The sequence below is a fragment of the Balaenoptera acutorostrata genome, chromosome 15 (assembly GCF_949987535.1).
Source record: "Balaenoptera acutorostrata chromosome 15, mBalAcu1.1, whole genome shotgun sequence".
Classification (NCBI taxonomy): Eukaryota; Metazoa; Chordata; class Mammalia; order Artiodactyla; family Balaenopteridae; genus Balaenoptera; species Balaenoptera acutorostrata.
In genome coordinates, this window is record NC_080078.1 from 15,238,724 (window position 1) to 15,253,037 (window position 14,314).

At 37.9% G+C, this 14,314-nt stretch overlaps 1 protein-coding gene across 1 annotated transcript in view; it reads right to left on the bottom strand.

Annotated features, from left to right (window-relative positions):
* Positions 1 to 1,860: 1,860 nt before the first annotated feature.
* Positions 1,861 to 14,314, bottom strand: part of VKORC1L1 (vitamin K epoxide reductase complex subunit 1 like 1) — a 58,737-nt gene continuing 46,283 nt past the window's right edge. Inside the window, exons 2-3 of the mRNA XM_057529026.1 lie at positions 6,434 to 6,543; positions 1,861 to 2,627 (exon numbers count right to left, since the gene is read on the bottom strand). Coding sequence (XP_057385009.1) covers positions 2,401 to 2,627; positions 6,434 to 6,543 — 337 coding nt within the window. The 3' untranslated portion in view covers positions 1,861 to 2,400. The remainder of the gene's footprint in view (positions 2,628 to 6,433; positions 6,544 to 14,314) is intronic.

Below are 14,314 nucleotides of genomic sequence, written 5' to 3' on the forward strand. Positions count from 1 at the left end.
GGGGGGGGGGGGGTGGGGGGGGGGCGCGGGGGACAGGGGCAGGTCCTTTGCTTACAGCGATACGGGCGTCACCACGCTGGTATTTCAGGCAGCACGTGGTCATCACCCAGTGAAAAGAAGGATATTAATTCTGGGGTCATAGGAATGTGGCAACAATTTTTCTACAACTGAAACAGTGGTTTCCCCAAGGCTTAGAAAAGCAAAGGAAAAACTCGAAGGGTCTGGCTGAACACTGACGTTCTCTCATGTAAGAGTTGAAGATGTTCGCAAGAACGCAACATCAAGACAAGCTTTAACTCTACTCTGCTGATTGATACAAAATATGGTGAAAAACAATTTTAAATTGGGACACGAGGAACTTGTTTAGCACGACCAGAGTTATATATACCACGATGTCTTCACCGTGAAGCCAGTTCCACTCTAGCGGAGAAAAGAGAAGCAGTGAACTGCTGGGTAGGCGGGAAGCACTGCTACAAGACAACCTTGTTGCACGGTTCTCCAGCGTTAGGACTTGTTTCTCCATAAATATCAGACATCTAATCAATGCTTTCTAGAGTTCTTTAACTATAGAAACAAGAACAATACATAGATAATAAAACAGGCATTGAAATATTCACATTCTTGGGAGAACATAAGCCTTGATGAAATCTGAATTAAGCTATCTTTTACAAAACTGGTTTAAACTGGTTGAAAGTACATTACAACTCAGATTTTATACCTGCCTTGGGCCAGAAGAATACATTGCATCAATTATGACAGTTAGTTGGAAACTGCTGAACAGTTGCTGACTCTGCACGTTACAGTTTACAGAGCAGAGCCTGTCCCCTCCCTTCAAAAGAAGGCAAATAAAGCACTCAAAAGTTACCGGTCTCTTTTTAACATAATGATGAATGGAATTGGAAGCAAAAACATGGCTACTACTTCTCAATCTAAGGAATAAAATGATCATACAGAACCTTTCTATAGAATGCAAGTTTTCTACTTCATGCTAAGAAAGGAAGGAAGGACACTTCTGCCCAAGTTCAACACACAAAATATTTGGTTTGAGATTTAAGACAGAAGGCACTTTGAACAATCTGGTATAAGATGTTAACCATAGAAACATACTGTCACTATTTCATTTGGGTTTATTCAGATCACTTTCAAAAACTCTGCATTTGGGTAGTTATTAGAAAGAGTACTGTATTTCACCTTGAGATATTTCTACCTTTAGTACTCCTCCCAGTTAAGCAAACTGAGCAGCATGTCAGCCCTAAAGTTTACAAATCCAGTATCTGACTCTAAAACAATTAAACTAGACGTCTGGTTAATTAGTGTAGAAAGAAACAGGGAAAACACTACAGAGTTACCCAAGAGCAATCCTACTCTGGAGCGACTGGGCTTATACTGATGATTTCAAAGTCAATACTGTTTGGTTGACTGGCACCAATGTTAAGGAAAATAATCTGCATGAAAATTCAACTGTTGTAAGAGATTTTACCTAAAAATTCCGTATTAATATTTCCAGCTTTTCTCCAAAGAAATCTACCCATTTTCCCATCTTTAGTATCCTGAAGGCCTTGGACTTGAAAGTCTGGTCACATGACTCATTCTGTAATGTTATAATTGATCCAGTTTTATGACTAGGTACAAGCTTGACTTGAATGTCCAAATTTAGTTTCCTCCTTTCAGAGGAAGGAGATGAAAGGGAACCAATCACCCTATTATTTTTGCTGTCAATGCTAGACCCACAGCTCTCAGTGCTTTTCACAAGATGCTCTGTATGGACTTAACTATTTTCACTATTTCTTCAGTCAACGTTGAGCTGACATTTCTTCATTGCTACACTTCAACTAAACTGTACAGTAAGTTCTGCAGGGATGGATCCAATATTTCTACCTTTATTTACAAATATCACATGAATGGATTCTAGTTGAATCTACATGTTTAAATCCATCAGCTAAAAACATTACATATTGTAAACATGGCAATATTTAATACAGTATCTATTCTAAAATATTTTCATGTCATGATCACATTTGTTATAGCTGAAATTTAATTTATACACATTAGAGAATTACTAGCAATGGTTGCTCACTTTACAATTGAGGGAAGGAGGCTAGGGCTACATTTATTATTTCAGAAACATCTCCAAAGTAAAGTTAAAGCTTGTCTTTGATTGGCTCGGCGTATCCTCTTTGTTTTTTTGTATCCATATTTAAAATGAAGATTGACACAGAAAATAGCTAGAGCCCCTTCTAATTTACAGGATTTTAAAAAATCAGTTTAAGATTCTTAGGGAAAGTGTCTGTTGTGAAGAATTAAAAAAAAAAAAACAAAAAAAAAACCAACCAAACTGCTGCAAAATAAACTTAATGGAAAAAGGGACTTCAGACTGTCAGTTAAGAGTTTGTCAGGTGGTTAGTCCTGCTTGGGCTGCAGTTGCCGTTTCCAGGCCTCATTCAAGTAAACTAGTCGTTTGTAGTTGATGATAAGAAGAATGAAGTTCAGCACGTATGTGATGACGCAGATTATGCAAAACTCCTTCAGCACAAAGTACAGGATGTAGGCCAGGTACAAAGACCCCACTACAGACATGATGGAGGACGTCATGAGGATTAAAGCTGCAACTGCACTTGCTGTCAGGCCTGCAAGAGAAAGAGACACGTGGCTCAATCAGACCTTGACGCTGGAGAGAGAGTTTCTGAGTTAAAAGGTAACATTTTGTGATTTGCTGCAGTGTTGGAATACTGATCTTACAACAAAACATTCTGAAATTGGAGGACAAAAACTACAGGTCTGTTTTGTTAAGATTATGCAGGTTGACTCTGCACATAGGATACCAGTTTTATAGCTGCAATATTTTTGACTTGTCAATATTCTAGATGAAATATTAACTTATTTCATAAACCAGCCTCAGTTAAGGCACACAAAGAAAATATGCAGTCTCTCAATCACATTATGCAATGAACAGATTTGTAAAACTGACAGCCCTACCTCCTCTAATGAATAAAGTAACATGAGGACCACAACCTTCTCATCCAAGCAGGACACATTTGGTGAGACCCTCCCCCCTGGCCTTTTGGCTATAGGTGGACTCCCCACCTGTGGAAAGTAAAATTTGCTTTCCCATGTTCAGACAAAAAACAAAAACCCATAATGGGAGATGATTACACCAACATGCTGCTGAAGAAAAAAAAAAAAAAATCATGATAAACATTTCAGAAAGGGCTCACCCTGGGGCATAACGGAAACCGCATTTGGCCAGTTGGCCACATGTGGGTCAAACCAGATCAAGAAAAAAGGCAGTTATGTGTGCTAAGCTTGGTTCTCAAGACAAAGGCTTGCCTGAATTTTTGATGCTATCTGACATCTTCACATGTATTGTTTTGTAATTTCCTGTAGCCAACAGTATTGAGAACATGTGCATTTATTTTCAAGGACAGAGGAGACAGCAGAGCATATTAAACTACCTATACCCTCCTACCCAGCAAGTAATGGATAAGGATCACAGAAACAGGAAAAAATAAGAAAAGGTGATAGTGGTTTGAAAAGGTTAATTAAGAAGCTGAAATCCCCGCTGCAAGTAGAATAAGAAGTTGCCTGTGGGCTGCAGCTTGGCCATGGGGGCCGACTTGCCCCAACACCAGTCAGTACTAGAGAATATGATGCTTTAACAAGGCTGTTTAAGACTAAGATGCTGTTGCATTACTTATGCCACCTGCTTTTGTAAATAAAGATTTATCGTAACCCAGCCACGCTTATTCATGTATGTAATGTCCATGGCTTCTTTTGCACTAGAGTGACAGAGTTGAGCAGTTGCAACAGTCAGAAAAGCCTAAATTATTTCCTATCTGGCCCTTTACTAAAAAACATAGTTTGCTGACCTCATCTATGCTAACATCTAAAACCTCAGAAATTAATGCTGTCAGGGACTTCCCTGGCGGTCCAGTGGTTAAGACTCCGCACTTCCACTGCAGGGGGTGCGGGTTCGACCGCCGGTTGGGGAACTAACTAGAGTCCCACATGCTGTGTCGTATGGCCAAAAACTGGGAAAAAAAAAAAAAATTAGTGCTGTCACCTTAATTTTATCTAAGTTAATTTCAAAATGATATGGGCGAGTTATTTACTCTCTCTCTGCAACTCTTTCCCTTAACTGTAAAACTGTGATGATAATCATGACTGCCTCCGAAGACTGTTGTGCAGATTAAAAGAGCTAATAGGATGGGAATTCCCTGGTGGTCCAGTGGTTAGGACTCGTCGCTTTCACTGCGGTGACCTGGGTTCGATCCCTGGTCGGGGAACTAAGATCCCGCAAGCCGAGAGGCGTGGCCAAAAACAAAAAACAAAACAAAACCAAAAAAGGCTGTATCTCGAACAACTTAGAAGGGAGTGAAGATGATGTGCTCTGGAAAACTATGTTTGAGGAGTTCAAATGTGCCACAGTGGTAAAGACACTGACACTAAAAATGCATGTGAATGCATAAAATGTGAATAGAAAAGATACATATGGGGACTTCCCTGGTGGCGCAGTGGTTAAGAATCCACCTGCCACTACAGGGGACACGGGTTCGAGCCCTGGTCCGGGAAGATCCCACATGCCGCGGAGCAACTAAGCCTGTATGCCACAACTACTGAGCCTGCGCTCTAGAACCCGCAAGCCACAACTACTGAAGCCCGCGTGCCTAGAGCCCGTGCTCCCCAACAAGAGAAGCCACCGCAATGAGAAGCCTACGCACCACAACGAAGAGTGGCCCCCGCTCGCCACAACTAGAGAAAGCCCGCGCGCAGCAATGAAGACCCAACGCAGCCAAAAATAAATAAATAAAAATAAATTTAAAAATAAATTTATAAAGATGCATATGATACACATGATTTAAAATGTGTATATAATTAAATTAACAAATTAAATATTGTAAACAGAAATTTGTTTAACCCCTATCTCCAAGAATTAACATAGTCAAAGCTTTTCTTAGGTTATTTTAATATGGCTTATACTTTATATTCTTTAGAAATCCAAACAAAACAATTAAATGAAATAAAAAGTGAAAGTCTCAACCCTGGCCCCCAACCACCACACCATTTTCTGTGCATTTACATGCATATATATAAACATATACTTATCCTACATCTATTATACCACAATTTGCTTTTTTTACTAAACTAGTCTGTATCTTCCAGGGTTTGTACACCTACTTTTCCCTTCAATGGCTACATAGTATTTTCTAGTATGCTTGTAACCTAATTTATTCAACCATTACGTTTTGCTAAGCTACTTCCAATTTTTTGCTATTTTAAACTGTACTGCTGTGAATATCCTTGTGCATATTTTCATATTTCTGCAGGATATACAGATATGGAATTGGGCAAACATGAGGGAGTATTGAGAAAAATTGATACACAATTTGCCTTGTAATAAATCTACTGCAGCTAGACAGAAGACCTGGCAGATAACAGGATAAAATATTAACAATTGAAATGCAAGGACAAAAAAGGATGGATTTAACTCTAAAAGTATGAAAACTTTTGTACAATCAGAACTCACAAAACTAACATTAAAAAGGATAAAGAATGGGTAAAATGTCTGTAACAAATATGAAGTGTACTATTATCAGGATCCCAATAACTAAATTGGCAATAAAAGTAAATTAAGATACAGTAAAATTAAAATAATGGCTACTAATATATAACTACTGAATTAGAAATTTTACAGAAAAAACTTTAAAAAATGAGAATGGATGAAGCTTTGGGGAAACCTGACAACTGAGGGAAGAGCAGTTTGGTTATACCTATTAAAATCCATACCAAAAAAAATCTATGTTTGTTGATTCATTCATCCTACAGTTAGATATTTATTTTGCAGAAATAATTCAAAGAGGGAAGGGGGTATGAGAAGGGGACTTTAAACAAAGTTGATCACTGCAGTGTTATTTAGGATATTAAAAAATCTGAAGCCTTGATGTTCACAATAACAAAACACTTAAGAGGATAGACAATACAAAAGAGTTCACATAAAATTAAGTGAAAAAAAGTAGACTACAATGGCAATAGTGGCTATGTAAAGGTGATGGAATTATGACTGAATATCATATACCATTAATGTTTTCTCGATGCATAATATTTTAAAATAGCTACAGAGTATACAAAATAATAAGGGAAAAGGTTTCCAGGGCAAACTGTTTGGAGTAATAATTTCCCTGAATGGGACTTGTTTTTCTAGGCATCATGGGATGCTGCTATCCCTGATTAAACACCAACAGATACCAAGTTCAGCATGAGCTTCGTCAAAATCTTAGTGAACCAAGTTTTCACAACACCAAAATGTATTACAAACCAGTGGTTCTATCACTAACATATGCTTTTATTTAATCTAAAGACACACATCAGGGCAAAGACACAAAGTACTAAATGAAATATAACAAACTTATTTTTGTATTGCTGTATAAATACTTACCAAGTAATAACTGTAGTATATAAAATATAAGTCCAAAGACACTGTTTGGCTGGTTTAATACACCATCCTTTCCAAAAATGGAACCCAAAAGACCAAATCCTCGACCCCATCTGTAAAATAAAGAAAACCAGTAACCCTATACTTGAGTTTTCCTATTTTAAAAAATGTAGAATTATCTGAGTATATCATGCCCACATACCCATCTGAATCTCTAAATTGCCCATTTCTATATAGTCTCTTTTCCTGACAGCATTAGTATTTGCAGAGGAAGGGCTCTTTCGATTTAAGCCAGGGTCTCTTAGCAGCAGCACCACTGACACGCTGGGCTAAACGCTTCTTTGTGGTGGGGGGCTATTCAGTGCATTACAAGATGTTCAGCAGTATCCGTGGCCTCCACCCCCCTGCCAGTTGTGCCTCCCAAAATGTCGTCAGCCATTGCCAAATGTCCCCTGGGGGCAAAATCACCACCAGTTAAAAGTCACTGATGTAAGCTCTCCTATTTCTTCATTCAAAGTACATAGACCATAATGTTGCTTCCTGACCGGGACATGCATGAGGAAACATATCCTGGGAACATACCTTTAAATGTACGATAGAATATCAGAAACTAATGTCTTTCCAAGAATCTTATCTCAAGAGTAAAAAGTTGATACGTTATTTGCCCCATCAGTTTTTATTTGCAGTTTAACTGAAAATTTTGCATTTGACTTTACATTTTCAGAATCTTATTTTCTTATTAAAAATTAAATTCTGATTTAATAAAATTTGATACAAATATCAAACTAACATTTACTTTGGATAAAAACCTTTGAGAATAACTTTAACTCTGAATGAAAGTGCTTTTTAAAATACCAAAAAGAAAATGTTTTCAGTCTGTAGCAAATTACTCAATAAAATCTAAACTTGGGTTCTGAAGACAAACTACCTGAAAATAAGGATAAATAAGTGATTCTTTACTAGTCACACGACTTTAGTGTCTAAGAAAGAGAGTGAAACCTCTTCATAATGATGATGTTGGGAGATAACCCCTATTTTACAAGCAAGTGAGAACCATGAAGATTGTTATTATACAATTATATGCGTCAAGGAACACAAAATAATCTCGATCATATTTGTATATTCTTTTACACATCAAATACTCATTGAGCGTGTTCCAGGTGCAGACAGTGAGTCAGGTGCTGACTTGTCCAGAGTGAACAAGTCAAAGTGGTGCCCTTGTGGGGCTCATATTCCATTTAGGGAAAAGTAATAGACAAGTAAATGACTAACTTATCTTCAGAAATGGATGCACTATTAACAGATACACAGGAAAGCTGAGAAGGTGGGTTATTCTAGATCAGAGCTTTTGAAAATTTTAAGCTGCATGCAATCACCTTGGAGTTTTGTTAAAATGCAGATTTTACTGCAGCTGGTCTGTGGTGGGGTGGAAGACTGCATTTCCAAACAAAACAAAATAAAATGCTCCCACGTGATGCTCATGTTTCTGGTCTGAGGACCACACTCAGCACCACTGCTCTAGACGGAGAAGGGGTGGAAGGAGCTACTCTAGCTAGATGGTCAGGGAAGGCCTTTTTCAGGAATTAAATCCTGAATGAAATCCTGAAGCAGCCAATCTCATGAGGTATGGCAAGTACAAAGGCCTGGAAAGAGCTATGAGTGTGTAAAAGAAGACCATCAAGGCTGACACTGATGAGGGAGAGTGGCAAGAGAATGAGGCACCGTTCCATCATTTATATAATTCATAGCCTTGTTTGTAGGCCATGATGAAGAGTTTGAATTCTATTCTAACTGCAATGGGAAGGCATTCAGTGGCTTTTAAACAGTAGAGTAATATAAGCTTATTTATGAGCACTCTTGACTATTGTGTAAAGACCAAACTGCAGGAGGGCAGGGACAAACTATGCAATCACACTTTGAAGCCCTGCTCATCTGAAGTAGGAATTCAAATGTAAATCACCAACTTTGGCAATGGAAATAACTGGGCATAGTGCCAGAATTATCGTACATAAACATAATTTTTATATTCTAAGCATTGGTCTATGCCTAATTATTCACATATGATCATGTGGATATTTTCCTTGAAAGCAAAGCAGTAATCCATAGAATGAATGCATCATTTTATCAAAGTAATACATGCATAAGGTTTAAAAATCAAGTAACACTAAAAGCCTTATAAAACAAAATAGAGCTATTTCCTACTCCAGGCCTCTCCACACTCAGCTCTGATCCCCATAGGCAACCACTTTGATGCCTTTTAACTGTTTTCCCCTTCTATTTACTTCCACGTTTCTAAATAATATGCTTACACTGCTATTTCTTGATTTATCAGTTCTAAATGCTATCTTTTGACCTTCTAATATGGTAGACCAAAACGTTGCTTTAAAAAAAATAAAAACATTTTATTTTACATGGGAAGCTTTACATGGGAAGCTTCAAATGTATATACATAAAGTGAAAAGAACAGTGTAATAACCTCAGGTCCCTATCACCCAGTTTCGAAAATTGTGCCTTTCTTGTTTTATCTCCACCTCTACCCCCAACCACCTGATGATTATTTTTAGATTTTTTTAAGGTAAAATGTACATACATTTAATGCACAAATCTTAACTGTATAATTTTGACAAATACATACACCTGAGTAACCCTGGTATACAAATTGTAATCCTGGTATACTAGTCCTGGTACAGCAATTCTGGAGTGTGAAGTAATTCCAGGAGTGTGAAGTGAGAATTTAAGTACCTTTCATAAAAAAAAAAACAAAAACAAAAAAACACCTCAACATTCTATAGAGTGCTTCCATCTCCCAAATTAAATTGTTAGTCGCTTTCCAGCAATCCACACTCCTCTCCACCCATGAGCAAGACGCATGTGGCTGCCTAGGCTTGTAGGAATCCAGTCTCGGAACCCAAATTAGATCTCTGGTCTCCTGGATCACAGTGCTGTGCTCTTTCTCTCAGGTTGCATTAAGTTATAAAATGCAGTTACCATTCCAGCATTTTCAACCGAACAGAATAATAGCTTAATTCCTTGATAAATACAATTAATAAAGTTGAATAACGCTTAATAAACTTTGATAAGGCTGATGGAATAACTGTTAGCAAGTGAAATCACTAGCAAAGTAGACTGGCATTACGTAAGATTATTTTCCTAGGAAAGGTGAATAAGAGCAGATTTTCATTAATGACACTATACTTCACAATTGCTAAGGATGGTGTGAGTAATTAAAAACCCTTAGTGAATCTTTTTTTCAAGTTGGAACATTTGAAAATACTGTAGTTTTCTCCCACTTCTAAAAGCTATACAAAAGTGTATGAAATAAATTTTATGTGCTAACTTTATGCTTGGCTTTATCTTAGTTTCTAACCTTTTTCTTCTTGTCCCATCTATATTCAAAACTCTATTATACTACTTATCTGCAGAGTTGCCCCAAGTACTTTACAGAACAAGATGGCATATTAACCAGCGGTGCAAAAAGAAATGTTTTCTTAAAGTACTACTTATACAGATGTTCATTTTGCTTCAGTATAGTATTGAATAACATCAATGAAGTGATTATGCAAATGAGAACTCCTCTTTAATCTCTGACTCTAAAAAAAGGTTCATCTTTGACCCAAATAGTAACTTCCTTGGATATTCTGTATTTGAGTGCATAAACAACCCATACCTCTTCCCTAAGGTATTATGAGAAATTGTTGAAAGGTTTCTAAACACTCCTAATTTTGCCAGAAACAACAAATCTTAAAACTAATTGCTCAGGCCCGTGAGCCACAACTGCTGAGCCTGCGCGTCTGGAGACTGTGCTCCGCAACAAGAGAGGCCGCGATAGTGAGAGGCCCGCGCACCGCGATGAAGAGTGGCCCCCGCTCGCCACAACTGGAGAAAGCCCTCGCACAGAGACGAAGACCCAACACAGCCATAAATAAATAAATAATTAATTAAAAAAAAAAAACTAAAAAAAAAAAACAAAACTAATTGCTCTCCAACTTGGGTATCCTAGGTCCCTGAGGATAAATCTAAGACGTTATTTGCCTCCTTCATTATCATTCTCTCATAAGTGTATAGGGCAGTTTTCCAAAGGCTACATGCATCACATGTGATAATGCAATAGACTGAATATAGGAGCTGATGTGAGAATCCAACAGTCTTATCTTATGGCAGGCTTTAAAGAGATTTGCAATAAGAGAAACTACGCAAGTCTTTCCACTATTTTGTGTGTGTGTGTTTGGAAAAAGTTATTATTCATGAAAATATTTTGTTAACATGTAATGGGTTTATTACGTTTCAATGAATGAATACATATTTAAATAATTTCTCAGTTTGTAACTTCTAATACAGTAAATACCAAAGATATAGGGGCTTCCCTGGTGGCACAGTGGTTAAGAATCTGCCTGCCAATGCGGGGGACATGGGTTCGATCCCTGGACTGGGAAGATCCCACATGCCGTGGCGCAACTAAGCCCGTGTGCCACAACTGCTGAGCCTGCACTCTAGAGCCTGTGAGCCACAACTACTGAGCCCATGCACAACTACTGAAGCCCATGCTCTGCAACAAAGAGAAGTCACCACAATGAGAAGCCCGCACACCGCAACGAAGAGTAGCCCCCGCTCACCACAACTAGAGAAAGCCCGCACACAGCAACGAAGACCCAACGCAGCCAAAAATAAAATAAATAAATAAATAAACCCCACAAAGATATAACCCACACAAACAAAACCTTTTAGGGGTATTCAATAATTATTAAAGATATAAAGGGGTTCTGATATCAAAAAGTTTGAAAATCACTGCTTTTGACCAATTCTCCCCCCCCCCAACAAAAAACAAATCACAGGTCAGACAAAATTTTAAAAACTGGGGTGAGAGAAAGTAGAAATAGAACAAACAATCCTAAAATTTTTGTGAAATCACAGAAGACCCTGAAGAGCCAAAGCAATGTCGAGAAAGAAGAACAAAGCTGGAGGCATCACAGTCTCTGATTTTCAACTATACTACAAAGCTACAGCATTCAAATCAGTATGGCAGTGGTATAAAAAGAGACACATAGATCAATGGAACAGAATAGACAGCTCAGAAATAAACCCACATATATAGGGTAAATTAATTTATGATAAAGGAGCCAAGAATATAAAATGGGGAAAGGATAATCTCTTCAATAAAGGGTGCTGGGAAAACTGGACAGCCACATCAAAAGAATGAAACTAGAGCACTATATACACCATACACAAAAATTAACTCAAAATGGATTAAAGACCTGAATGTAAGAACTGAAACCATAATACTCCTAGAAGAAAACATAGGCAGAAAGCTCCTTGACATTAGTTTAGGCAATGATTTTTTGGATTTAACACCAAAGGCAAAGGTAACAAAAACAAAAATAAACAAGTAGGATTAAGTCAAACTAAAAAGCAGCTGCAGGGCAAAAGGAACCATCAACAAAATGAAAAGGCAACCTACTGAATGGGAGAAAATATTTGCAAATCATATATCTGATAAGGGGTTAATACCCAAAATATATAAAGAACTCATACAATGAAATAGCAAAAAACCAAACAATCTGATTTTAAAAATGAGCAGAGAGGGCTTCCCTGGTGGCGCAGTGGTTGAGAATCTGCCTGCTAATGCAGGGGACACGGGTTCGAGCCCTGGTCTGGGAAGATCCCACATGCCACGGAGCAGCTGGGCCCGTGAGCCACAATTGCTGAGCCTGCGCGTCTGGAGCCTGTGCCCCGCGACGGGAGGGGCCGCGATAGAGAAAGGCCCGCGCACCGCGATGAAGAGCGGTCCCCGCACCGTGATGAAGAGTGGCCCCCGCTTGCCGCAACTGGAGAAAGCCCTCGCACGAACCGAAGACCCAACACAGCCAAAAATAAATAAATAAATAAATAAATAAATAAGAAAATCCTTAAAAAAAAAAAAAAAAAATGAGCAGAGAAACTAAATAGACATTTTTCCAAAGAAGACACAGATGGCTAACAAGTACATGAAAAGGTATTTAACATCACTAGTCATCAGGGAAATGTAAATCAAAACCACAATGAGATAACACCTCATTACCTGTTAGAGTGGCTACTATCAAAAAGACAAGAAATAAGCATTGGTGAGGATGTGGAGAAAAGAGAACCCTTGTACATTGTTGGTGGGAATGTTAATTGGTGCAGCCACTATGGAAAACAGTATGGAGGTTCCTCAAACAACTAAAAGTAGAGCTACGACATGATCCAGCAATTCCACTACTGGGTATTTATCCAAAGAAAACAAAAACATTAACTGGAAAAGATGTGTACTATGTTCACTGTAGCATTATTTACAATAGCCAAGGCATGGAAACAACCTAAATGGCCATCAATGGGTGAATGGATAAAGGAAATGTGCTGGCTGTGTGTGTGTGTGTGTGTGTGTATAATATATATATAATAGAATATTATTCAGCCATAAAAAAGAATGAAAGCTTGCCATTTGCAACAACATGGATGGACCTTGAGGGCATTATGCTAAATGAAATAAGTCACACAGAAAAAGATAAATACTGTATGATCTCACTTATATGTGGGACCTAAAAAAACAACAAATAACAAATGAACAAAAAAACTGAGCTCATGGATATAGAGAACAGATTGGTGGTTGCCTCAGGGAGGGAGTGGGCAAAACTGGTAAAGAGAGTCAAAAGGTACAAATCTCCAGTTATAAAATGAATAAGCCCTGGGGATATAATGTATAGTATGGTGACTATAGTTAAGAATACTGTATTGTATATTTGCAAGTAGCTAGGTAAGTGGATCTTGAAAGTTCTCATCACAAGAAAAGAAATTTTGTATACCTATGTATGGTGATGGATGTTAACTGGACTTATTATGGTGATCATTTTGCAATATATACAAATATCAAATCAATGCATTGTACACCTAAAATGATATGTCAATTATACCTCAATACAATAAATAATATACCTTTTAATAAATTATATTTTTATAGATTCCATGGCTATAACTTTTTTTTAAAAAAAAGAAAATAACAAATGTTGGCGAGGATGTGGAGACATTGGAACCCTTGTATACTGCTGGTGGGTAAAATGGAGCAGCTGCTGAGGAAAACAATTTTTTGGTTCCTCAAAAAGTTAAACATGGGATTACCATATGACTCAGCAATTCCACTCCTAGGTATATGCCCCAAATATTTGAAAACAGGTATTCAAGAAAGTACAAGTACTTGTTCACAGCAGCACTATTCACAATAGCCAAAAGATGGAAACAACTCAATGCCCATTAACTGATGAATGGATACACAAAACACAGTATATCCATACAATGGAATATTATTCAGCCATAAAAAGGAATGAAGTACTGATACATACTACAACATGGATGAACCTTGAATACATTATGCTAAGTGAAAAATGCCAGACACAAAAGATCACATTTATATGAGAGTTCCAGAACAGACAGATCCATAGAGACAGAAAGTAGGTTTGTGGTTGCCAGGGGCTGGGGCAGGGGGCAGTGAGAAGTGATTGCTTAATCGGTACAATATCTCCTTTGGGGGTAATCAAAATGTTTTGGAACTGGATAGAGATGATGATTGCACAACACTGCAAGTATACTAAATGTCACTGTACCCTTTAAAATGGTTAATTTTGTGCCAATCTTTCTCAAAGTCTTCCAAAAAATTTGAAGAGGCCAAACTCATCTTATGAGGCCAGCGTGATCCTGATACCAAAGCCAAAACAGGACACTACCAGAAAAGAAAATTACAAGCCAATACCCTGATGAATATAGATGCAAAAACTGTCAATAAAATACTACTAGCAGGGGCTTCCCTGGTGGCACAGTGGTTAAGAATCCACCTGCCAATTCAGGGGACACAGTTTCGAGCCCTGGTCTGGGAAG